The sequence below is a fragment of the Tursiops truncatus genome, chromosome 9 (genome assembly GCF_011762595.2).
Source record: "Tursiops truncatus isolate mTurTru1 chromosome 9, mTurTru1.mat.Y, whole genome shotgun sequence".
NCBI classification, from domain to species: domain Eukaryota; kingdom Metazoa; phylum Chordata; class Mammalia; order Artiodactyla; family Delphinidae; genus Tursiops; species Tursiops truncatus.
This window is the reverse complement of record NC_047042.1, coordinates 54854994-54881243: the sequence shown is the minus strand read 5'-3', so window position 1 is coordinate 54881243 and position 26250 is coordinate 54854994. Positions and strand designations below refer to the sequence as shown.

At 43.5% G+C, this 26250-nt stretch overlaps 2 protein-coding genes across 6 annotated transcripts in view; both read left to right on the top strand.

Moving 5' to 3' along the window:
• OSBPL3 (oxysterol binding protein like 3) overlaps positions 1–18775 on the top strand; it is a 206022-nt gene extending 187247 nt beyond the window's left edge. For all 5 annotated transcript variants that reach the window (XM_033863094.2, XM_033863092.2, XM_033863090.2 and 2 more), the window contains 6 exons: positions 1581–1659; positions 3307–3451; positions 6298–6442; positions 9936–10062; positions 11749–11871; positions 15080–18775. In XM_033863094.2, the coding sequence (XP_033718985.1) occupies positions 1581–1659; positions 3307–3451; positions 6298–6442; positions 9936–10062; positions 11749–11871; positions 15080–15176 (716 nt within the window). In that variant the 3' untranslated portion in view covers positions 15177–18775. The remainder of the gene's footprint in view (positions 1–1580; positions 1660–3306; positions 3452–6297; positions 6443–9935; positions 10063–11748; positions 11872–15079) is intronic.
• The window catches only part of GSDME (gasdermin E), a 144756-nt gene continuing 130262 nt past the window's right edge, over positions 11757–26250 (top strand). The window contains exon 1 of the mRNA XM_073809749.1: positions 11757–11871. The gene's annotated coding sequence lies outside the window, so the exon portion shown is untranslated. The remainder of the gene's footprint in view (positions 11872–26250) is intronic.

The following is a 26250-nucleotide window of genomic DNA, read 5'->3' as shown; positions in this document are numbered from 1 at the left end:
CATTTTTTAGTTGTTACTTTAGGATTCATATTATATATCTTTAACATATCACAGTCTCCTTTCAAGTGATATTATGCTACTTAACATATAGCAAAGGCAGCTTACAAAAGTGTACTTCTATTTCCCCTTCCCCAACATTTGCTATTGTGGACAAACATTTTACTTACATATGTTATAAACCCTGTCATACATTGTTACTAATTTGCTTTAAACAACCAATTACCTTTTGGGGGGTAACAGCTTATTGAGATATAATTTATAGGCTATACAACTCACCTAATTAAAAGGTACAAGTCAGTGGTTTTTCATGTATTCACAGAGCTGTACAATCATCACTACAATCAATTTTAGAACATTTTCATCACTCCAAAAAGAAACCTCTTTTCCCACCTTTTAGTGGCTCCCCCCCACCCCCACCCCCCACCTTCCAATTTCTGTCAAGCTCTTCCATCCTTAGGCAACCACTGATCTTCTTTCTGTCCCTAAAGATTTGCCTAGTCCGGACATGTCATATAAATAGAATCATGTAATATGTGCCCAGGAGCTTCCTGGTCCCAGCCCACCTCTCTCCTGGACCACGGCCATGACCCCCTACTGTCCTCCCTGCATTCACCTTTGCTCCCCTATGGTCTGTGTATTGTCACCCAGCAGCCAGAGGGATCGTCTGCCTCTGCCCTTCTTTTTCTATTCCCTGTCTCTCTGATGGCACTATCATTCATGCAAGTTGGAAGAATCTGAGATCATCCACAAATTCTCCCCGTCTTTCACAATCAGCATCTAATTTGTCACCCAGTTTTATCTCTGCTTCTTTAATGGTTCCAGGATCATTCCCTTCTACTCCATCCCTACCACCCCTGTCCTGGTTCACTTCATCCTCTTTTATCCCTTGAGCATACAGGTCACCTGCTTCTCATCTCTCCTGCTCCTGTTCCATTCTCCATACTGCTGCCAATTATCTTGGCAAAGTCTGTATCTCATCACATCAATTCTCTGTCTAAACAAAACCTTATTTCCCCCAGTGCACCCAAATCAGACTTCTTAGCCAAGCTTGTAGGGCCCGCTGTTTTTTTGCACTCAAGCTGTTTTCCTACTCTTCTCTCTAAACAGTCTGAGACCCAGAGGACAGAACCACACCCTGTTCTCTCGTGTCTTCTCATGTCTTCTGCCTTAAACTGCTTTTTCTCTGCCTAGTGAACTGTTTATTCTTCAAGCCCAGTTTAAGCGGCCTCTTTAGACAAACCTCTTCTGATGCCTTCCCCAAGCATGTTGGGCTTTCCTTCTCTGGTTCCATTTCACCTTACAACATACCCAGTTGTGGCCCGTGCCTCTCTGGGGGGCCTTACTCGTTTTCACTTCTGTATGCCTTTCCCACTGTGAGTTCTTCCAAGGGAGGGACTTTATAATTTTAGTTTCTCTGATTCTGTTCCAGGTACTCAGTTGCTACTTATATTGAATAATAATGAATTTTATTATGAAGAGATTGTCCTATATTGTGGTTGATCATTTATCCAGCCTAAGAACGCTTTGATCTACCTAGCTCTCCTGCTAAATATGTAATATTTGGTATTATTTCATTTCAGACATGAGATGGAAGAACAAATTCTGGGGCAAATCCATGGAAATTGTTCCCATTGGCACAACCCATGTGACTCTGCCAGCGTAAGTTCTCCTTCTGTGGTTAGGAACTTTATAGAATTTAGGGCCAAAGTTTAGGAACAGGATTCCCATTGTCCCCCGTGGTGCTGAGTGTGTTTTTTTCTGTTAATGTGTTTGACAGTAGCTTCAAATGTTCTTCATTTTGACAGTCTCACATTTTTGTTCTCTCTAATGGAAATGCTTCCTGGACACCAAAGTTCCCAAGTAGGGGCTTTAAAAACTACATTTCTACTTTCTAACACAATTAAGAATGATAATATTTCTTTAGCACTGTTGTCCTGCCTCACTGTCAAAAAAATTTTTAAAGAAAGCTATGGCCTTGATCTTCAGGGATTATTGATACTTATTCATAAAGGAAAATGGTAATCATTATGGCCTCTGGAACTGGGCTACTGGGACTCCTGTGCTAACACCATTACTTACTAGTTGCAAATCCTTGGGCAGGTTACTTAACCTTTCTGATCACCAGTTCTCTCATCTATGAAACAGGGATAATGAACCATCTACTTCATAAGACTGTTGCGAAGGTTAAGCAGATACGAAAAGCACTTAAAATAGTAATTGGCGGGCTTCCCTGGTGGCGCAGTGGTTGGGAGTCCGCCTGCCGATGCAGGGGACACGGGTTCGTGCCCCAGTCCGGGAAGATCCCACATGTCGCAGAGCGGCTGGGCCCGTGAGCCATGGCCACTGAGCCTGCGCGTCCAGACCCTGTGCTCTGCGACAGGAGTGGCCACAACAGTGAGAGGCCCTCATACCGCAAAAAAAAAAAAAAAAAAGTAATTGGCCCATATTATGTGTCATTTAAGTGTTTGGTCTTGTTACCATTATCCTCATGATTATTATTTAACTCCATAAGTCATATCTGAATACCTTCTCATTGTAAAAGACTTAAGATATACGTATCTTAAGAGTAATATGTAAAATATATATGTGTGTGTGGATGTATACAGACACACCTCAGAGAGATTGCGGGTTTGGTTCTAGACCACTGCAATACAGCAAATATTACAATATAGTGAGCCACATGAATTTTTTGCATTCCCATTGCTTATGAAAGTCATGTTTTATATACTTCATAGACATGAAGGGAGCAGATGCTGTTGGAAAAATGCTGCCAATAGACTTGCTCTACACAGGGTTGCCACAGACCTTCAACTTGTAAAGAACGCAATAAAGCGAGATCTGCCTGTATACATATGTGCCTAAATATACACACCTACACGTGTATATACATCAGCATATATGTGCATGTGTGCGCCTGTATGTACACATTCGTGTGTGTGCACATATATGTATGTGTGTAGAGAGCACATTGTGGAAAACCCCTCTACCCTGCCCTTGCCACTCTCCTTTCATAGTTCGGTGACTTTCGACGCGTCTCCTCTGGCACAGGACAGAGTGGGTTGTTCCAGGAGACCTCCAGCTTCTAGTGGAGCCTCTGGCAGCCTCCTGGGTCTGACCTTCACCCACCTCCCAGCCTCCTGAGAGGGTGAAAGCTCTTAGACTGCCCAGCACGGCTCAGTCGGTGTTGGCTCCATTAATGAAGGAATGAGTAATTCATTACAGGACTTGTTTTTTAAGCAGCAGTGCTCGTTTGCATTAGCTGCTGGCTGCTCTGGTAGTTGTTACTTTCGCTTTTTCTTCCTTTAGTTTTGGAGATCATTTTGAGTGGAACAAAGTGACCTCTTGCATCCATAACATCTTAAGTGGGCAGAGGTGGATCGAGCACTATGGAGAGATTGTTATCAAGAACGTGAATGATGATTCCTGCCACTGCAAAGTGAACTTTATAAAGGTAACCTGGGTGGCCTGTGAGCTCTGGCGCTGGACAGGCCTCGGCAGAGCTGGGCCTCAGGGCACAGGGTGTCTTGGGAAGTTTTTCACCTTCGCTTTTGTGCCAGTAGACAAGCAATGCCAGGTGCTCCCTGGTCCCAGCCCCACCTCTCTCACCTGGACCAGGGCCATGGCCCCTCCTGACCTCCTTCCTTCCGCCTTTACTCCCCTATGGTCTGTCTTCAGTGTGGCAGCCAGAGGGACCCTGTTGAAACATGTCATCATGTTACAGTACGGATGAGCCTTGAACACATTATGCTAAGTGAAATAAGCCAGACACAAAAGGACAGATATGATTCCATTTATGTAAGGTACCTGGAGCAGCCGCATCCGTAAAGACAAAGTAGAATGGTGGTTGCCAAGGGCTGGGGACTGGAGGGAATGGGGAGTCATTACTTAATGGGTACAGAGTTTCCGTTTGGGAAGATGAAAAGTTCTGGAGATACATAAGGCGATGGTTACACAACACTGTGAATGTACTTAGAGCCACTCCAGTGTACACTTAGAAATGGTTAAAACAGTAAATATGATGTTATATATGTTTTACCACAATTTTTAAAAATGCAAGTCATGCCATATTTGACCAAAATCCTCTGACAATTTCCATCTTTCTCAGAGCAAAAGCCTGCAGAGTCTGCACTCCTCAGAGTCTGCACTCCTCACCCCCACCACCCCTCACTCACACACACACACACACACACACCCCACCCTCATTCCTCTCCAACCTCAACTCCTGCCACCCCTCGTTCCCTTTCTTGCTCACCATCCTCGAGCTGCACTGTCCTTCTTTTTCCCTCTCCATTTCCTTCTGCTCGGGCCCCTCTCCCCAGATCCTTCCATCCACCTTGTTAGTCACCCTCTATCGTACCCCATTTTCTTCAAAGCGTTCATCTCCATCTGCAGTTAGCTTGCTCGCTGTTGCTTTACTTGCTTATTTTCTCTGCCCCACACCCTCCTTGCCATTCCTGACTCCAGAAAAGCAGAAGCCTGGTCTGTCTTGCCCGCTGCTGTGGCCAATGCCTGGCAGTGGTGCCCAGCACACAGCAGAGACTCATGAACATTCACAGATTCTCCTGGGGCAGAGAGCCTGGAATAGTCTGCTTACCTTTCCAGCTTTCCAAATTCCTTGATTTGAGCCCTCTCCCCAACTTCTCTTCCTCCTGAAATTCCCTCTTGTCCTTAAAATTCTCATGTATACAAAATGGCCTTAAAGTGCTACCTTCCTCAAGGAATATTTGCATTTAATTAAGATCAAAATCATAAGCCAAGAGATTAGGTTCTAACTGTGGAATTTCACACGGTACCTCTCTGCACCACCTGTAGCAGGTGGGGGACATTATGGATGTGGATGGGGGTCTTTATTATATCCTGTAAGTCAAACTGGGTTGTAGATAGACATAAAGCTGGTAGTGATTTGGTGTAAAATACAAATGACCCTGCCATGAAAGCTTCATCTAAGCTCTCGACAAAAAGAAGCAAAGGCCACCTGGAGCAGGGACATAAATAACTGGGAGATAGATAGATAGATAGATAGATATCCAGGTGAGAGCCATCTTGTTTTCAGAATTTTCCGCACGAAGTGTGCTCCACTCCCATTTCTACCAACCACTTGGTACTCGTCCACTGAGGACCAGGGAACAAATTTTCATAGTGATGAGAGACGAACAGAATTAGAACACTAGACGTGCCTCTGGTGTTGAAAGAGAATCTGAAAGCAGAGGCAGCCGTTGCCTGTGGAACGTGACTGCCTCCCTCTGTGGCTTCCCATCATTGGACTTGTTGGCAAATATCTTTAAAGAGGAAACCTGACTCCTGCTTTAGAATAAACTGAAGAGCCTGGACAGTGTTTGTTTCCCTGTCCCCCATCTTTACATGACTAGAGAACTCACTGTTACCTTTCTGATTCAGCTCTGGGGTACTGCTGTACTCTGCCCTTCCTCCCATTTTTACCACAGACTTGGTTGGAATGGGGAAGCCAGTCTACCAGATATGGCCTGGAAATGTCACTCAACTTTATTGGTTTCCAAATGTGGATTCTGTTTTCGCTGGAAATAGTAGTAGGATTTTTTGATTTATGGAGTAATGCCTTCTGGTCTTTTGCAGAGATTTTTAGGGCAGCCATGTAATTGGCAGAAGTTTAAAAATCAACACTAGGGAGTTAGAGCTCCCTCTGCTGGCTGCAATATGGTACTGTATATGTAAAACACACAAGGCTGAGCCAAGATGAGCTGGTCTCAGACCAGGACCAATTCATAGTGGGAATACGGGTTGTATAAGGTTCCCATAAGTTAGGTGAACAGATCTGGTTTGGGGGAGGTGGGGGGAACTAATAGGAGGAAAAGAAAATTGATTGGTTTACAAACTTGGTTAAAAAATTTGTTGGTTTACAAAGGATTGTCTAGTTCCTTCAGAGAAAAAATTACATGAGTTACATTTCTTTTAAACTGCAGTAGTCAGAGCCCCAGTGACAGCCAGGAAATAGCTGTTCCGGAGGGGGTGCTAAGGGCCAGCCCCTGCTTGGTGGATGTATGAGAACTGAGCCTTTCCTTTCTACTATGCATGTAGTGAAAGTCGAAAAATATTGTGTCTTACACAAATGTTGGTGGTTGAGTTACAAACTGTAAATAAAGTGCTAACTTTTTACTTTTCATTAAATAATTAAAAGTATGATTGAAAACAGAACCAGCAAACCATATGTAGCATAGAATCATTCATATGGTACTTTTTCTCTCCTCTTTTGTTTTCTCTTAATATCTGTAATAAATTGACCCCAAAACACTAAACAGATGACTCTCATTTGACTCCTAGGCAAAATACTGGAGCACTAATGCCCATGAGATTGAAGGTACAGTATTTGACAAGAGTGGAAAAGCAGTGCATCGGCTATTTGGGAAATGGCATGAGAGCATCTACTGCGGTGGTTCTTCCTCATCCACGTGTATCTGGAGAGCGAGTTAGTATCTGGTTAATCAGCCCCAAGCAAAAGGAGGCGGGACATGGCCAGAGGAACCGCACGTGGGTGGGCGTCAGTGTCCATTCGGTGTATCTAGCCTCTACCTGCTTTGAACTATGTTGGAGCTACTGGCCCATCTTTCATTCACCTAGTTATATCTCAGCCTCATCCTCAAGCTTAACAATACCTCTGTTGGGTTGATAGGTCCTGGGTTCTTAATCCCAGAACAAAGCCATTGCTAATCCGTGGTCACTGTGTGTTCCAGTCAACACACGTCATTCCTTCGCCTATACTGGGCACTATGAAGGAGTATCAATGAGGTACAAGAAGTCATTCTAGAGTAAAGATAAAGGGAAAATTCTTACTGGAAAAGTAGAATGACCTACAAGAGTTAGGGGTCCCCTAGACTCTCCCAATACCATAAGCCACTCCAGTCTCTCCTGTAATTCTAGAAGGATGCTAAGTGCTTGAAGCAGCTGAGGGGAAAAGGGGGAAGGAAGTCAAACCTTCATAATGGCTTAAAGCATTAGGATATGTGCTATGCACTTAACAAATGGCAGGGGGTGGCCCCAGGGTTGTTACACAGGCAGGTTACCTGTGTCAAGAACACAGGTCATTGAGGGCCCATCTGCCACTTCCAATATGGCGGCGATGTTTCTTCCCATGGATGCAAAATGGTTGCCTCGATTCAATATCATATCCCCCTGTGACAGCTCACTAAGCAGGGGAGAAGGGAGGACAGAAGAGCTTTCTTCAGTTGTAACTGTCTTTTCTCAGGAATGAAATATTTCCTAGGATCCTGCAGCAAATGTGTCTTCATATCTCATCAACCTGGAGTGGGTCCAAACCCATCCCTTAACCGATCCTGGGCAACTGGGTCGGCAGGAGAGATTCACATGAGTTTAGATTCATCCCCTAGGGAGTATACAGTGACACCCAAACAGATGAGTTTGCCGTTAGCAAGTAAGAAAGGGAGATGACTGTAGAGTGGGCAAGCAACAATGTCTCTTTCAACGGGTAGCAGCCACATCTTCCACCGTCGCAGAGGTTGCCACGAAGCTAGCATGACTTGGCACCATGGCCGCCTTCCTAGCTTCAGAGGTTCAGAGGCACGCATGGCATTTTATGAATGAGACACTTGCTCTCCTTTGCTTAAAGAATGTATCACAGATGAGAGCTACCATTGGCTCTGGGTGTTAAAGTAGTACCTTGACAACAGTGTGTAAGCTGTTATTCTAGTTGCTGTTGTTGTTATTCATTGACTTTATGTCTCTGCCTTGGCTATGAGCATCCCTGGCCTGTCTACAACGAAAACCACTGTCTCCACTCTGGTGATTGGGAGACTGGGATGGATTTTTGAAGGCATAGTAGGAGGTTTGCTATTATTTTTATGCTTAGGATCCACAGAGAATTAGAATTAGACAAAGTGGACTTCTGAAGCTTCAGAAAATGGGTCTTCAGAAAAGTTCGTGGACAGCTAGAGCTAAGGCTACGAGTGGATTGGATTAGTCTACATTTGATTTATCCAATATGTAAATTGGGGTATTTTTAGCTTGACTTTTAGTTGTATTCATCCCCTAGGGAGTGTACAGTGATGCTAGGTGTTTGAAGCAGCTGGGGGGAAAAGGGGGAAGGAAGTCAAACCTTCATAATGGCTTAAAGCATTAGGTTATGTGCTATGCACTTTACAATTAAATTAAAGTTAACAATTAAAGTTAGGGCAATATGCCTGCATTAATCTGCTTGGGCTACTCTAACAAACACCACAGACTGGGTGGCTTAAACAGCGGAAATTCATTTGCTCACAGTTCTGGAGGCTGGGTGCTGGCAAATTCGGATTCTGGTGGGAGTCTCCTTCGTGGCTTGGCTGCCAGATCAGGGCCCACCCTTCTGACCCCATTTAACCTTCATTACTCCAGAGGCCTCATCTCCAAAGACAGCACTCTGGGGGTGAGGCTTTAACATATGAATTTGGAGAGAACATAAACATCCAGTCCATAACATTCCGCCCCTGGCCTCCCAAGATCATGTCCTTCTTACGTGCAAAATGTGTGTATTCCACCCCGGCAGCCCCAGAAGTCTTGACTCATTCCTGCATCAACTCTAAAGTCCAAAGTCTCATCCAAATATCATCTAAATCAGGTACGGGTGAGATTTGAGGTATGATTCATCCTCTCCAGCTGTGAGCCAGTGAAACCAAAATGTGCTTCCAAAACACAGTGGTGGGATGGGCATAGGATAGACGTTCCCATTCCAAAGGGAGAAAGAGGAAAGAAGAAAGGAATGACAGGTCCTGAGTCCAAGACCTAGCACGGCAAATGCTGTTGATCTAAAAACTGGAGATCATCCTCATTGGCTCGATGCCCCACCCTCTGGGCCCACTGGGACTTTGCCTGGCTCCCAAGCCCCCCAAGGCTCTGGGTGGTGGCAGCCGGGCATGTTGAAGCTGCACAGCGGCCCTGCCATTTGAGAGGTAGTGGCAGCCTTGCCCCCTGAATCTGTGTAGTCTGGGCCTGTGGTGGGAGTGGCAGCCCAATGATCTCTGAATCACCTTTAGAGTCATTCCTCCCTTTTCTTGAAGGCAATGCATGTTTGCAGCTGCGTAGCTCTCTGGTTCCATCTGTAAAATAACAGTAGTCCAGCAGCCTTGCTTCATTCAGTCCCGTTTTCTCTGTCCCCTTTGGTTCCAGCTGGCAGTGTTTCTGCCATTATAATCCCATCTCTATTCCTGGCTTCTGCTGAGGTGGTTTAAAATTAAAATATGTAAGATTTGGAGGGGCCAAGCATTGGTGAAAAGAAGAGCAGGACTGGAAGTAAAGAATAAAATTTATTGGGCTTCCCTGCTGGCTCAGTGATTGGGAGTCCACCTGCCGACGCGGGGGGCGCGGGTTCGTGCCCCGGTCTGGGAGGATCCCGCGTGCCGCGGAGCGGCTGGGCCCGTGAGCCGTGGCCACTGGGCCTGTGCGTCCGGAGCCTGTGCTCCGCGGCAGTGAGAGGCCCGCGTACAGCAAAAGAAAATAATAATAATAATAATAATATTTATTGACCTCTTGGTAGGGGTCCAACACTATTCTAGGTACTAGACAGAGTTTCAGGAGAATTTGACATCTCTTAAATGAAAAACGATTCTCTAGAGTGAAAGTCTTGTTAGTCAGGAAAAGTGGACCTAGAGTTCTTTTTAACATGTTTATTTTAGTAACAAAATTATTTCTATAACTTAAATTCTATAGAAACTTCTTGGTATTTAATAAATTTGCAATAGGACCACACAAAGAAGGCCTTATGCTTGTAGGTAGCAGGAAGCTTATAGAGAAGAAAATTTATAGAGAAAAATTCAGCCCCTCTCTGTGAGCCAGAATATTTTAATAGAAATGGAAGAGTTTAGAGCCGAGAGAGAAAAATTGTAGCTGGTCTGAGATGAAAAAGGTGAAGGAATTAAGATGTGATGTGAATGCAATGCAAGTCGGTGATGAATGATTTCTTTTTCCTTTAGATCCCATGCCAAAAGGCTATGAGCAATATTATGGCTTCACACAGTTTGCACTGGAATTAAACGAAATGGATCCATTGTTAAAGTCTTTATTACCACCTACTGACACTCGATTCAGGCCAGACCAAAGGTAAGGATTTTTTTCAGATCTTTATCTCCAGAGATGTGAAACTCTTTGTAAAAAGTCTTGGTAACATCTCCCAGGCCACCAAAGGAGCCTAAGAGAGAGAGATTCTGTCATCAAGAGCAGAGGTCTAGGGAGACTTTAAGCCATCTTGTGGAAGGAACGGAGCCCAGCTTAGATCTGTGTGTGGCATGACCTTTATTCACCAGTAGAACCCCATTTCTATTGGAAAAAAAAAAGTCTTTTTTTAAAGAGTTTCAGTGCATACAGCAATAAGAAAAACTTACTCTGTATTTGAAAGAGTAAAAGCATCCAGCTCCCCACCCCTCGAATTTAACTTATTTTGATGCACTGAAATCTAACTTCTGATCCTAGGTTTGCTGCTGACGAGCTGTGTCGCATACGCTAAGTCTTCTAACCTTTCTCAGCCTCAGTTTCCAACTCTGTAACACAGAAAGAAGAATCTCTCTCCTAAGGCCTTTCTAATTAAGACTCAAAACCAAGAAGGCAAAAAATAAAATAAAATTGATAAAATTTGACTTTATTTTTAAAAAACCCAGCACCCTTCTTCATGGTAAAGTAAATAAAGTGTATACCCAGAGTCAAAAGATTAACGACTGAGAAATCTATACTTGCAGCCCACTTCATGAATTGGTTCTAGAAATCAAGATCAATCCATTAAAAAGAAAAATAGACATAGGGAAATGAGCAGTTCACAAAATAGGAAATGCAGATAGCCCTTAAACATATGAAAAGATGCTCGGTCTTACTCAAAAAAACCCACAAAATTTTAAAACCACGCTGTCATACCATTTCTTTACCTATCAGATGGCAAAGACTCAAAAGTTTGATGCCCTCTGAGGCCACAGGGAAGAGGCACTTCAGTAACATTGCTGGTGGAAACGTGAATTGCTGTAATGCCCATAAAGGGCAGTTTGGTAATAGATATATTACAAACTCACACTTTAACCCAGCAATTCCACTTCTAGAACTGTCTCCTGAGAGATATACTAACACATGTGCAAAATGACAGATATATACAGTCCTTCACTGCGGCATTAATTTTAAAAATTAATGTAAAAAATTGGGAACATCCCAAATGTCTATCAATAGGGAATTGTTTAAAATAAATGCAGGTGTATCCACACAATTGAATATTATATATCTATTAAAAGTGAAAAGATCTGTGTACTACCAAGAATCAGCTCCAAGGTATATGGTTAAGTAAAAGAAAACAAGATACCAAATTATGGACAGTATGTGTTGCCTGCTTCCGTTTATGTTCTTAAAAGGGAGGGAGGGGTAAAAATATATATTAATGTGTGTTTATATACGAATCAGGAAGCTCTAGAAGGATGCACAAGAAACCGGTAACGGTGGATTACCTGCGGTGGGGGGCGTGAACGTGGGTGGGATGGGGAGGAAACAGGTAGAACTGGAGACGGGAATGAGAGAGGGAGATTTTACCCCAAATTCTCATAGGTATAATTTTTTGAACCATGTCTGTATCACCAATTCAGAGCACAATACTGTCCCTCATTACCTGCAAATAATGTTTTAAGGGTTGAGGAGGGGGCTTATGTATAGGAGAGTATTCTGCATATCCAGTGTTGCACACATGCAGTCCTAATAGTAATGATTGTCACATTTCTTGGGTGTTCTATTCCTTTATCTTTTCCCTCAATGCCTCAGGTTTCTAGAAGAAGGGAGCTTAGAAGAGGCCGAAATACAAAAGCAGAGGATTGAACAGCTGCAGAGAGAAAGGCGGCGGGTCTTGGAAGAAAACAAGGTGGAGCACCAGCCGCGGTTTTTCAGGTATGTGTGCAGCTGGGGTCGTGTGGGTCGTTGTTGGCGGGCACTGGTGACGCCTGACGCTTCTGGTGCGAAGAGAACAGACTGGGGTGTCCCCTCCCCACGAGAGAGCGTTCTCGGCCCTTTTCCTGCTTCAGAGTGGTGACATCCCTCCTCTGTGAAGGCCCGACTTTGTGGGGACACTGCCCCCAGGCTGCCCCGCGCAGCCCTCCTTTTTTGCGTTCCTTGGTCTCTCCCAGGGCCTCTCCCAGGACTTTGCAGAGAGGTGCTCAGTAAGTGCTTGTGGGAGAAGCAACGAGACCAACCACACCCAGCTCCCAGTACCAGGCCAGCTTATTCAAGCCATGTCTAAGGTTGGTTCCCCAAATGGGTAGATTCTACACAGTGATGGAGATAATTAGCTATCACCCCGTTCTTCACCAAACTAGAACTTCCAAGTAATCTAATTCTTGAATTGCAGAAGTTCCAGTATACTGGGGCTTGGATTTGGAACATTTAGTATTATTTTTAAAATAGCTTGCTAGGAGGGTCTCGTTAAGAACAGACTGAAAGATTTAGAAGGGGCGTCAGAGATCATCCGCCCTTCACCCCCTCTTTTATTTTAACTGCAAAGAAACGAAGGCCCAGGGGACATAGGTGATCTGTGGAGAGACCCAGTGGAATGTCCCAGACTGGGGCCTCGCTGTCTTGCCTACAGGCCAGGGCTTGATATGGTTTTAGGGGTTTGTAGTTTGTTCATTTTTTTAAAAATCAGCAATGGAACAATCACAGGTAGAAAAGCAACCAGCTCCTGCCCTACCTATTCCTCCCAATCTTCTTTTCAGGATTTTGTTGTTGTTTGCAGGGATATTTTGATTGTTATTATTTTTTAATGGGCAACAGAAACACGTTTAGGAGGATTTAGCAACTAATCTATCAGCTGCATCAATAAAATTGTATATTTCCAAAACAGCAAAATAGCAACAAGTTATGTTTTATCCCCAAAGTATTATGTCCTTTCCCCTAAAGTTGATGTGGATTTTAATCATTTCACAAACTCAGAATATGAGTGATTGAAGATCAGTAGGCCAGAGTTTTGTCCCAGAATATTCATAACTTCATTTAAACATTTAAAAAATAAGACACCTTCAATTATTTTTTTTTATATAAACGCAAGGGATAGGTGAATGGATAGACTAACAGACTGATCAATTGATTTTGGTAATATCTGTTAAAGAGGTTCATTACAGTATTTTTAGGATCACTAAAAATTGTGGATAAGCAAACTGCCTCAGGAGATAGATAAGGAGATTTATCAACTTGATCTGATGTAAAAACCTCAAAAATGACTTCACACAGTCTGTGGAGCTCTGTGGGAGATGAACTAACATGTAAATGCAAAATATAAAATGTTATCTGGGCTGTCACTGCAACCGTGTAAGAATTAGGTCTGGAATGGACAAGGACTGAACACAGCTGCAGTTCTTTTTCCTCTTGATTGTCTGTAAAATTATCAGAGTATTAGATGTGGCAAGTAAAACTGTGAGAAAAGGTGAGAATTGTTCAGCAGTAGCAGTCCGGGAACTGTTCCAATTAGACGCTGGCAGAGATGACAGAGGAGCATGGGGACTTGGACGTTTCCGTTGACACTCACTGAGGAGCCACGAAAACATCACTGGAAATTTCAAGTGGAAACTACAGCTCTGGCAGCGATAGTCGTCTTTGTTTTCATAGTAAAGTATCTGATATGCAGATTGATTTATTTTTAAACACATCCCTTTATTGGAATAGAAAAACAATTGTGATAAAAATCTATGATCCTGAAAATGTGGAAAAATAGGCACTCCTCACTTTTGTTTCTAAAGCATATGACAATATCAGTCAACATTACAAGTACGCAGAAGTTCAGTTTATAGGAATTTTTAATATAACTAATCTGTTGCACATACAAAATAACATATGTTTTGTTTATAATAGCTAGCGGTTGAAAACAACATCCTCAGTGCCCACCAGTAGCGTACTTGTTAAATCATGGTCCATCCCCACAATGGACTATCGTGCACCTGTTTAAAAAGAAAAAAAGAAAGCCCTTTTTGTCAAAGTCACCAAACTTCTCCTGCAAAGGGCAAATGGTGAATATTGTTAGCTTTGCAGGCCATGAGCCCTCAGTAGTAATGACTCAACCCTGCTGTGCAATGTGAAAGCAGCCATAGACAATCCTTAAATGAATGGGCATGATGTGTTCCAGCAAAATGGTATTACAGAGGTAGGCTGAAGGCTGGATTTGGCCCTTGGGCTGTAGTTTGCTGACCTTATTGTAACAATGGAAAAGGATCTCTAATATATATGTTATATATATAAACTCAAGGCTTCCCTGGTGGCGCAGTGGTTGAGAGTCCGCCTGCCGATTCAGGGGACACGGGTTCGTGCCCCGGTCCTGGAAGATCCCACATGCCGCGGAGCGGCTGGGCCCGTGAGCCACGGCCGCTGAGCCTGCGCGTCCGGAGCCTGTGCTCCGCAACGGGAGAGGCCACAACAGTGAGAGGCCTGCGTACCGCAAAAAAAACAAAAAAACTCAAGGGGTGGAAGACCATCCAGGGCTACCATTGAATGAAAAATAGGAGAGGAGTGGAATGTGAGTGTCCATGCGTGCACGCTCACACACGTGGAATTTCTCTGAGTGAAGCTGCTAAGATCATTGTCTCTGCAGAGAACTGGGAGGCTGGGAGTAGGAAGAAAACGTTCAGCTCTCCACTCTTTGGTACCTTTTGAATTTGGCTCTATGTAATATATTATCTATGCATAGAATAGTGAACCAAGGCTGTTCACTCCAGGCTGTGATTCCAATTCCTTCCAATTCCTTTCCTTTTTACTGTTAATTGATCACTCGATTTGAACAACGTGATTGATTTGTAACTTTTACGTGGCCATACCCCAGGTGGTAGCTGTCATCCCAGCCCTGTTTTCTGTACGACAGACTCTACCCTCACCCACTTCTCTCAGAAGCACCCATTTCTCACAGCCTCTAAGTTGGAGAAGTCAAAGTCAGAAGCAGCAAAACGGTTTCCAGGCTTCCTGCTCCCTCGCTGGTCCAGTACTGGACCACAGGGACAGGGGTGCAGGTGCCAGTGATAAGCTGGAGAGGGCGGGCGGGGGAGGAACGGGGTGAAAAGCAGACAGAGACTATGACAGTCTTGTCACGAGCCTTCAGCAAATTCTTTCACTTTCACAGGAAATCCAGCGATGACTCTTGGGTGAGCAGTGGCACCTATTTGGAGCTTAGGAAAGATCTTGGTTTTTCCAAACTGGACCATCCTGTCTTGTGGTAAAAGAGGAAAGAGCGATACATCTTTGTACTTCTCCCGTGTTTGCTTTCTGAAGCCACAAACCTGTGTCTGTATATTTAAACAACATCACCTAGAACAGTCACTTGTGCTTCCTGGCTTAGTGTTGTATTTAAGTATATATTTTCTTCAGTAGGTTTCTTTACAATTTCAAATGTTATCACAATTGTTTATATGAATGTAGAACACCTTGAGATTTCTTTTTATATATAAACTATTTAATAAAAAGGAAAGATTAAATGTTAACATGTGGGTTAAAAAAGAAGCTTTAACACTAATTTTCCAAAGGTTAGGAAAATTCTAATTAAATGTATGCCTTATAAAATTATGTTGGAAAAAATATCCATCTTTCCCAGGTGCGTTAAGAAATAAGAATACGAAGGGTTACTCACCTGTGTGCAAGCTGCCCAGGTTTAATGTGGTAGCTCAGATATCTTTTTGCCTCAGACAGCTTTTGAATTGCTCACAAAGAACAATTCTGCTGGTACTGGAGTCTGAAGAATATTTGCATTTGCGTTTTCGTGCTTGGGGGAATGGTATGCGATTAGTGGGGTGTATGTTTTTATATAAGATGGAGATGGCAGCTTCTCAAAGAGGAAGCATTCGAACTCATCCCTCCCTATAGTTTCATTGCCTTATGTGCAAAATTGTACCGTTACTCAGAAAAATTGATAATCCGAGAAACCCCTGTTAATTAAATGTCAAAATGAAATCCCAGGCGGACAGTAGGAAATTTCTCCTTAGTGAGAGCTGAATCCATTACAAGTTAAGAAACTGTTTTCTGCTTCCCACCCCACCTCTAGCCTCCTCCGCTGTTTGACCACATCTCTGTTGAATATGGAATGTCCCAATTTAGTGTAAAACACGGGTGCATTCAACATGGCAGTTTGACTTTCCAAAAGTTTAGCGAAGTAACTGATTGTTTTAAATAATTCAACATGCTTTTCTTAAATAGTGTTTTGGTATTTTCTACCTCTCAATAAGCACCATATTTTAGATCTTGTATGAAAAGTTTGACCACCTGCCTTATAGACAAATGTAGAGAATTGATGCTCTTCCTTTGTGTTATGTCCTGGTAAAACTTTAAGTGTCTTATCGCTTTCCTACACTTCTTCTTATTCATATCACTCTTTTGTGAGTTTTGCAGCAGTCTTGAATAATACAGACTATAACTGCTGAAAGGAGAAACTTCGCCGTTTTAAATGTGTTATTTCCAATTACTATAATAGAATTTGTGCAGTAGTTGAATTGTGTGATCAAAGCAATTCTAACTTCTGCCCAGATTACTTTAAAACCAAAGCCTACGTTTGAAGCCTTTTCCTCTAAAGTCCATGACGATTTTATGTAATATCAAGTAAAGTGGTGTGTAAAAAGATTTCTCCAGAAAACATTTTTAGGTATTTAAATAATTTCAGAGAATGCTATGAGTGAAAAGTAGAATAAATAATGGAAAAAAGAATGCATGATTTTTCAATGTCACACCAAATAACTAGTTGGAGAGTATTGCACTTTCAAAATGGAGAGTTATTTAAAGTGGGTCAGTAGCCTTTTGGAATCTGCAAGTGACTAGCATTTTAAAACAATACACGACTCATTAAATATTGCTTTCATCCATTCCATGTATCAAGACGTCAAGATGAACACAGTTCGAATATCATTTCCATTTCTAAGCAGTTAACTGACCCAATCAAATTCTTTGGTTATGTGCTTTGTTCTTTTCTTTTCAAACATGTCTCTAAATTCTGCTCTCACAGACGGGAAGATACTCCAGGGGAAAACAAATCTAGTTTTCACAGTGTGAAGGTAAATGTAGAACTTGAGTACTACTGACTGTTATAGGCCTACTCCAGGGGCTGGCTCAAAACAAAACAGAAAGAAAACATGCAGCCTGAATGGACGTAGCTTTGTCATGCAGTCTTTGGAGAGTCTTTAATTGTCCTGATGCTGTTATTTCAGTTGATCTTATGTTTCAGTTTGTAATCACGAGGATCAAGGGACCAAATATCACCTTTGTAGTCATCTTATTTGAGATGGGAGTGGGGCTGAATTTGAATATGTATGCAAATTTTAAAGTCTATTAGTACCTACATCTATAAAGGGCTTTTCTGAAATTTAAGCAGCTTGGTGATGCATCCTATTATAATCCTCAAATTCCCTTGCTCTCACCTAATTTGTATCTCAAGGACATTTTATATTCTTAGGATGAAGAAAACAGAAACATGGCATTGTTTGGGAAGAATTGAGGTAGAATTGACTTTGGATTTTGAATCTCCCGATTGCATAATGCCAATCACTGCATCACTTGAGGTACATGTTGTAACCTCCATTTCATTCCTTATCATCCCATCCCAAATGTATGGTGAACTGCACAGCTGTTCTTGGAAATGGGACCTTGTACAGTCAGCCACGTTACACTTCCAGTGTTCCTGTTGCCCCTGCCAGTTATCCGAAGCTGCGGGACATGCTTCAGGAAGGAGCCACCGTCTCCAGGGTAGCCTGACACCAGGTTACTCCCTCCCCAGGCCCCAAAGCCTAGGCTGGTATTTCCTGGAGTCAAACTCAATAATCAAAGCCTCAGTGCAGCTCCTCCATGCCATGCACCTCCCAGAAGCCAGGCTGGTTCTGGAACTAATTAAACACATGGAGTTCACTTTAGGACAACCGTCCGTTATGTATCAGGTCCTCACAGAATGCCCAGAAAGCCCTCATGGCCTCCTGTGCTTCCTGTGAGGTTCTCTGGGAGAGAAAAGTAGACAAACCAACTTTTAAAAAAATATATTTGCTTCATTCGGGCTGCTGCTTTTCTCACATTCTACCTTTAACTACTTCCAGTAAATCATTGGCTTGGGCTTCGCGAGCGCTATCCATCTGTATTCCTCAGACTTATGATGAGTGGTCTTAGCCTACTATTAACAACGTCGTCCCGAAGAGAAAAATGATAAAGTATACAGTTTTTATTTGGCTGTTGAAACTTGTCGTAGGTCTACTGCATACTCTGTAAGTTATGCCTTCCGGCTATCACAGGATTTCCTCAGAGCTTTTAGTTATGAGTAGGAGCAATAAGCAGTTGTTCTTATGATCTTAGGAATGATAGTTCCAATGTATTGGCGTAATGTATTTGAATGTCTTTAATTTTGATATTAACATTGGCATACCTCTATTTTTGCTACCAGATGACAGCTATTTTCATGTGCTCAATTTTCCCTACATTGTATTCATCTGTTGCTTAGTGTTTGTCTTTACTTTTCTGTGTTGGAAATAGATATATATCACATAAGTCTGCAAATTGCAGCAGTCTGAAATGCAAACCATTTTCAGAGACTTTGGTTTTGAGGAATGCAATGATCAGGAGTTGTTAATTTATTTTATTCATGATGATTTTATCTTCCTCACTTACCCTCAGAGGATACTATTTTTTTTAATGGATATTTGTCAATCTTTCATCTAACCATTTATAAGATTATTTTCTGTTTAAAATCCCAGCCTTCCACCCATCCCCTTACGCCTCCCCCAAAAGCTCTGACTAATTTGTTTTTCCCCCTCGTGAAGCTAGTTGACTGTGAATAAATAACATGGAAAAAGGCCTCTCCTGTCGTTGTGTTTTCAGGTTAATGGGCATATGTGGCTGCTGAACGGACAGAGCAAGACTCTAGCTGAGACTTTGCTGAGGGAGAAACACACAAGATTAGCTCAAGGAATGGGGTTGGAAATAAAAAATACCCCAGGACATAAAGAAGCCTGGAAACTTTGGCAAAAGTTGCCATACTTTTGGTCTGAACATTTCCAAGGTGTACTGCAAATGTAGGTCCCCCAGCCTTTGGGACAGGGGACCTGAAGCAGCTAGAGCCCCAGACAGCCCCCAAAGAAGCCCTGTCTGTTCAACCCAGCGTGCTATGGAAATATTATTTTCTGTGTGTCCTAACATGAAAAAGGAAAATGCCGACTAGTCACACTGATTTAATGGCCCTTACGAATGGCTGACTCATCTCCCACACCCAACTTGTGTCCTTTGCAATGCCCCAAACACTTAACCTTCCCTGAAGTCCCATTCGAGTGAGTTCCTATATTTATGGTGTTACGCACGCACTGGATCTCAGTTACACACATAAGGTCACATCTCTGCCTCCCCCAAAGCGCTAAAGAGACAACCAAAAGCAATTCATGAACCTTGATTGGATCCTAGCTTAAAAGAAAAGAAAAACAAGCTATAAAAGACATTTTGAGGGCAATTAGTGACATTTGCATATAAACATCATGAAATTATTGCTAATTTCCATATATGTATATGATATTGCCTGTTGATCCGTATCAGATCTGCCATCGAAGAAGGATTGACATTATTCCAAATAATACGAACACTAAAGGAAACCTTAAAAGGCAACCTCAGGCCATTTTAACGTGCTTGGCCATTATTGGAATAGATATTAAAGCATCCTAAGGTGTTGACTTTGAGGAAGCAATGAAATTTGAAGGTACAAGTTTTCGGCCTTTAGTTTAGGAACTCAGTCGTATTATTTTCCAGCCATACTGATGGAATACCTGCACTAATATAATGTCCATCAGTGACCAGCGAATCAGGACATCATGGTCCTAGCTGACACCAGTCAGGAGTTTCTTATTATGGACTAATTAGTTGGAGTCCCTGCAGGAAAGTGAATCCGACTCCATAGCTCAGGAGATTTAAATGAAGGGCTACTTGCAGGGCTATTAGCGGGATTAAGGCATATCAGCAACAGCTGGAAGTTGTAACCGCCCCTGCAGGAGCTGGAGCTCCGAGGAGGGAAGGGTGGTCAGGAGCTCTAGTGGAGGGACGTTCGGCCTCTGCCAGAAAATCCAGTCGAGCGTCAGGAAGAGGTCTCCCAACCTTGGTCTCCTCTGGCCGCCATTCTCCCTGGTGGCTGAACTCAAGTGGGTACAAGCCCCGAAGTGCAGGAGGAGGCCCCGGGCCAACAGAGAAACAAGCACCTGGACCTTATGTTCACCGGCATCTTCACGTCTGAGCTGTCAGAGGAATTTTCAGTAAGTAAATAGGCTTCAGGGCCAGTTTTTTTTAGAGGATAGAATTTATTTTGGCTCCCAGTTACTTTACCAAGGATGAATTGTGATTAACTGTGCTTTTTAAGAACTGGTTCTCCATGATATTACTGTTGTTGTAACACTTTTAATGAGTTAAGGGCAGCCTCTCTTTATTAAATGCCATAGTTTAAACAGGTATCAGACTGGGAAAAACATGTCAGCTTAAGCAGCAAATCTCAAATTTGGCTGATGTCCTGGGGGGTTTCACACACACACAGACACACACACACACACATACACACACACACTTCCTCTGGGTGGTACACACACATACACACACACACGTCCTCTGGGTGGTACACACACACACACACAGACACACACACACACACACTTCCTCTGGGTGGTACACACACATACACACACACTTCCTCTGGGTGGTACACACACACACACACACACACACACACACACACACTTCCTCTGGGTGGTTCAGACCCAGACAGCCTCACACAGTCTGTTGACCAGCATTTGCTCGCCACAGAGCAGGCACACCACTTTCTAATTTCGTGATTGTTCTAGGACTTAGAAAATGGCATGTTGGTAAGAACTATGTGTTTCTTTTCATGACACTTCGCTCATTGCTTTTGTGCTTTATTTGAGATGTAAAGTTAGGGGCCTTGACACTCGTGGGTACTTTAACACAGGGGTCCCCAACCCCCAGGTCCTGGACCAGTACCTTCCTTGGCCTGTTAGGAACTGGCCACCCAGCAGGAGGTGAGCGTGGGAAGCTTCCTCTACCACTCCCATGGCTCGCATGACCGCCTGGACCATTTTCCCCCTCAACCATCCGTGGAAAAATTGTCTTCTACGAAACCAGTCCCTGGTGCCAGAAAGGGTGGGGACCGCTGCTTTAACAAGGGCCTGCAGACAGGGAGCGAGTAGCAGCTGCTGTGAGGGATGCTTTCTTTGAAAAGTATATACTGAGCCAGGAATGGTCCCAGACACGGGCAATACATGGCCTTCCTCCTTGAGAAGCTTCCAGTCTTCTGGGAAGCCAGTGGATCAGTGAGAAACTGCAGTACGTAAGAAGGCTCTTGGATGTGGTAAGAGGATGCCCACGTGATGAGGGGAGAGGTGACGGGGCTCAACCACACTGCAGACATGGCCTGAGAGGAGGGCCGGATCACAGAGCCAGTGAAAGGAAGTGGCCAGGGAAGTCTGGGGGAGGGGGGAGAGGAGGCATGGGTGACTCAGGCCAGTTAGACCACGGTACCGCTTCCCAACCAGTGTCACAATGAAATGTTTTGATGTGTCACAATACCTGGTGTTTCCTCAGCCTGGAGCCATGAGACAAGGGTGGGGAGAAGAAGCAGGCAGCGCCCAGACATCCAGGGGGGGCAAGGGAAATGCCCGAGGACCCCACTCTTCTACCTCTGCGGCAGGGTCACATAAGCTTCCACCTCCAGTGTCCCCTCCCCATACATCCAAACACAGTGTAGTGAGGGAAACGGAGGCCAAGCCTGGGAAATCTAAGAGGTTCACCATGTCTCCAGAAGTGACTGAGAATTTCCAGAGCAGATTTTCTAAATTATCAGATTAGACTAAGTTTTTTTTCCTAATTTTTTATTGTGGTAAAAAAAAGTTTATTGAGCTATATTTGATGTATGGCACTGTGTAAGCTGAAGGTGTACAGCATAATTGACTGACATTTATTGTGACATGATCACCACCCTAAGTTTAGTTGACATCCATCTTCTCATATAGATACAAAAAAAAAAAAAAGTTTTTTCCTTATGATGAGAATTCTTATGATCTACTCTCTTAACAACTTTCAAATATACCATACAGCAGCATTAGTTCCAGTCATCATGTTGTTTATTACATTCCCAGGACTTATTTATCTCATAACTGGAAGTTTGTACATTTTTGGGTGTGCAGGTCAGTGGCATTAAATGCATTCACGTTCTGCGACCGTCACCACTCTCCATCTCCAGAATTTTTTTCATCATCCCATACTGAGATTCTGTACCTATTTAGACTAAACAACATTGGACCTTGAGTTACTTTTTTTCTTACTAACCAATAGGTGAAGGGCTTGTGAGGAAGACGAGATCAGTTACTGACAAGATGAAAGAATTGCGTTTCTCTCACTTCTGAGTTATAGTGTGTGATAATTTTTCAAACTCACCTCCAAAGCCTCACCACAACCCCATTTAGGCAATCCGCATTTAACAGAAGTGTTCACTGAGGACCAGAAGTTAAGCAATTTGACCAAACTCTCCCAACTCCTTAATAGAGTGGGAATATGAGTGCATGTCCGACGTGTTTCAAAACCCATCTCCTTCTGCTACAGATTGAAATATGTGATCCCAACAACCTTTTCCTTTCCAAGAACTTGTTCTCTAATTTTAGTCCCAAAGGTTTCCTTAGGTCTTTGAAGCTGACACAGGGAGCTCATTGGACAGGAAAAGAACCCTGGGATGGGACTTGGGAACCTAATTGTAGTTAATGGTGAGAACTTGTGTAGGTCACTTATCCTCCGCAAATCTCACTTGCCCCCAACATCAAATGAACAGATCGTTATGAAATTTCTCTCTGTGCTGCCGTGTTGTGATCTCAAGAATAGGTAGAAATGTTCTTTGGTCAATCAATAAATATTCATGAGCACCAAACGCATGCCAGACCTAATCCCTGCCCTCACGGAGCTTACCTATGGATTGCAGAATCTGCCCTAAATTATTCTTTTCTATTCTATGCTGAAAATGGGAAATATTTGGCCATATAGAAGAATTACATTCCTTACTTAGAAAGTACTGTTGGCTTCTGAATCATGTTTTGTGAAATCAAAATGATCCGAGAGTGAACAACAGGCTTCAAAGCCTATTGATACGGTCCTTTGCCTACACGTTCATCAAGCCAACAATACAGGGAATACAGGGAGATTTTAAAAATTAAGTTTCTGTTCTTGTGGAGCTTAGAGTCTGTTGGGACAGAGGGTGGGGGCCAGGGGTGGAGACAATGAGCTCATAAACAGATGTGTGGTGTGACAGATGTGAAAGTGCTGTGGAGGAAAATCCTCAAGGACTGTGGGAAGATGAATATTTCAATAGCAAATACAAGTCTGAAGCAGGGATGAGTCTGGTGCATTTGAGGCAAGGAAGCCAGTGCAGGTGGAGAAGTGTGACTGGGGGAGAGGATGGCAAATCAAAATTAGGGCAGGGAGGTACTTGGGGTCATAGGACTTTGGTTTTTGCTGAATGGGATTAAAAGTCAATAAAGGGTTTTGAGCAGAGGAACGACATGATTTGATTTATGATTTTAAAGGGTCATCTGGCTGCCTGGTGGAGATTGTAGGGGTCACAGGCAAAAAACAAGCAGCCCAGTTTGGAGGTTATTGGACTCATCCAGAGAGAGATGGTGGAGGTGCGGACCAGAATGGAAGTAGTGGAGGGAAGCAGAAAGAAATTGGAAATACTTTGAAGGTGGAATCAACAAGATTGTCCAAAGAGTTGGATTTGGGATGTGGGAGGAGAGAAGTCGAGGATGACTCTAAGGTCTGTGGCCTGAGCCACTAGAAGGATGAAGTTGCCATGAACTAAGATAAGGAAGACTATAGGCAGAGCAGATTTGGGTGCTCTGGTGAAAAAATTAGGTGGTGAATTGTTTTGAGAGTAGGCAGCTGGATACGAGTGCAGTAGAGGGTAATGCAGCAGGCTTGGGTTGTTCAAACCTTGCAATTTGAACACAGAAAAGGCTGGACCTTGACCGTCTTTTGGGAGATACCCTCTAAGCCCTTGGAATATCTTTCCTGATAAGAGTGTTTTTATATACCTGGGACCTTGGGCCATGCCAGATAGTTTATAGTCAAAATGTGGTTATGGTGGGGACTTTGGGCCACACTGTATCAGTTTGACCTCTAGAAGGGCTGCAAACTAAGTAACTGTGGTCAGCCACGTGGATGCTCCATGCCTATGTGACCAGTGCTGGACCCTGGGGCTTCCCTGGTTGACAACACTCTGAACATGTGGCCACACATAGTTACTGGGATTCCTCGAGTGAAAAATGCAGGAGAGATTTTAGACTTCTCCTCCTCCCTCATCCCCACGTTCGTGGGACCTGAGTCCTGCCCAGTCCACCTGAGAAGTTCCTCCTTCTTACCCACAGCCCTGTCTCCAGCCAGACCCTCGATGGGTCCTGCCTGGCCGAATGGAGCCTCTGTCCGCAGTCCCAACTCCTCACCATCCATCCTCTAAGCCCTAACCAGAGTGACTTTTCTAAGCTCTGGTCACAACGTTAATCTCATTACAATACATCTCTGCTCAGAACACCTCAGCATTGTGTGTATGTAACACTGTGGTCACAAGCCCAGCCTTTGGAGACAGAGACTTGGGTTTGAAGCCTGGCTCTGGTGTTTCCTCAGTTCCGCACTGGAGTTCTCCCCCGAGCAATGTCATGTGGATCACCAGTTGCTGCCATTTACTGATGGCTCACACTGTGCTAATCACTGTCCCCAAGGCTCCCTCAATGTCCCCGCATCACCAAGAAGGAAATGGAGACCTAGGCTGAGGAACTTGCTCACAGTCACCGTCTGGAACTCGATAAAGCCAGGATTCAAATGCTCTCAGCCTCTAAACCAGCAGTTCTCAGAAAGTGGTCTGGGAGCCCCTGGGCAAGGTCTGAAATAATTTCATAACAATGTTAAGATACTCTTTGTCTTTTTCACTTTCTCTCTTGAGTGTACAGTGGGATTTTCCAGAAGCTACGTGACGTGAGTGTGCAAGGTTAATGCAGAAGCAGACATGAGAAGTCAGCTGTCTTCTTTTAAGCCAGACAGTAATGATATTTTCAAAAATATAAAGCAATGCTATTCTTCCCTCTAATTTTTTTGTTTTGGAGACTCTGGTTGTATTTCTTTAAAAGTATGTTTTTATGTTAACATATAATGGTTTATTTTCCATACTTTTCATGAATTAATATTTCTCAATTTCTCAGTTTGTACTTCTAATACAGTAAATATCAGTAGATATAACCTACATAAATAAAAGCTCTCTGGGGTTCTCTAATTTTTAAGAGCATGAAGTTTTTTAAAGAGCATACGGTTGTTTCGTTTTATTTTGTTTTGTTTTTTGCGGTACGCGGGCCTCTCACTGTTGTGGCCTCTCCCGTTGCGGAGCACAGGCTCCGGACGCGCAGGCTCAGCGGCTATGGCTCACGGGCCCAGCCTGTCCGCGGCATGTGGGATCTTCCCGGACCGGCGCACGAACCCGTGTGCCCTGCATCAGCAGGCGGACTCTCAGCCACTGCGCCACCAGGGAAGCCCGAAGAGCATACAGTTTTTAAGAGCATATTTAATCTTGAGACCAAATAGTGTGAGCAACACAGCACTAAGCTGTACATAATATGTAAATTGCTTATTATGGTGGTGCCTAGTGGAGAATAAGGGCTCAATAAATGGTTGTTTTTTACTATTTTATACGGTGCTGTAAATGAATAATAAATGTACTGGCCCGTGACTACTCTACACCTCACTTCTCCTCACTTCCCTGGATGCCCTCTTCTCCCCTGTTTTACTGAGTTGCCTGTAGTCTCAAATCCCCAAGCCTCTGCACACTCTGTTCCTCTTAGAGAAACGTCTCTCCCACCACATCTACCGAACTCACACCTTCTCCCCCTCAAGCCTCAGCTCAAGCATCTGCACCTTTTAGAAGGCTTCCTGGAACTGGGCTCTACACCCCTAACTCCCTGTCCAGGACCCGCCCATCATACGTACTGACTTGGGCAGAAAGTCCTGGGGATTTTGTTAATTTCCTTGGAGAGGAAAATTTTTGTTACCACCCATTCAATATACTTGAGAAAGAGGTCTTCTTCCTGGAACATAGCCATTTCCCGTCACTAGAACAATAATTGCAAGAAAGATCATGGCCTAGGCCAGTGCTTCCCCAAATGTGGCCTAAACCCTGTGCTACCATATCACTGAGGTGCATCTTAATATATGTATTCCTGCCCCCATCCATGACCTACTGAGTCACACTCCCTGAGA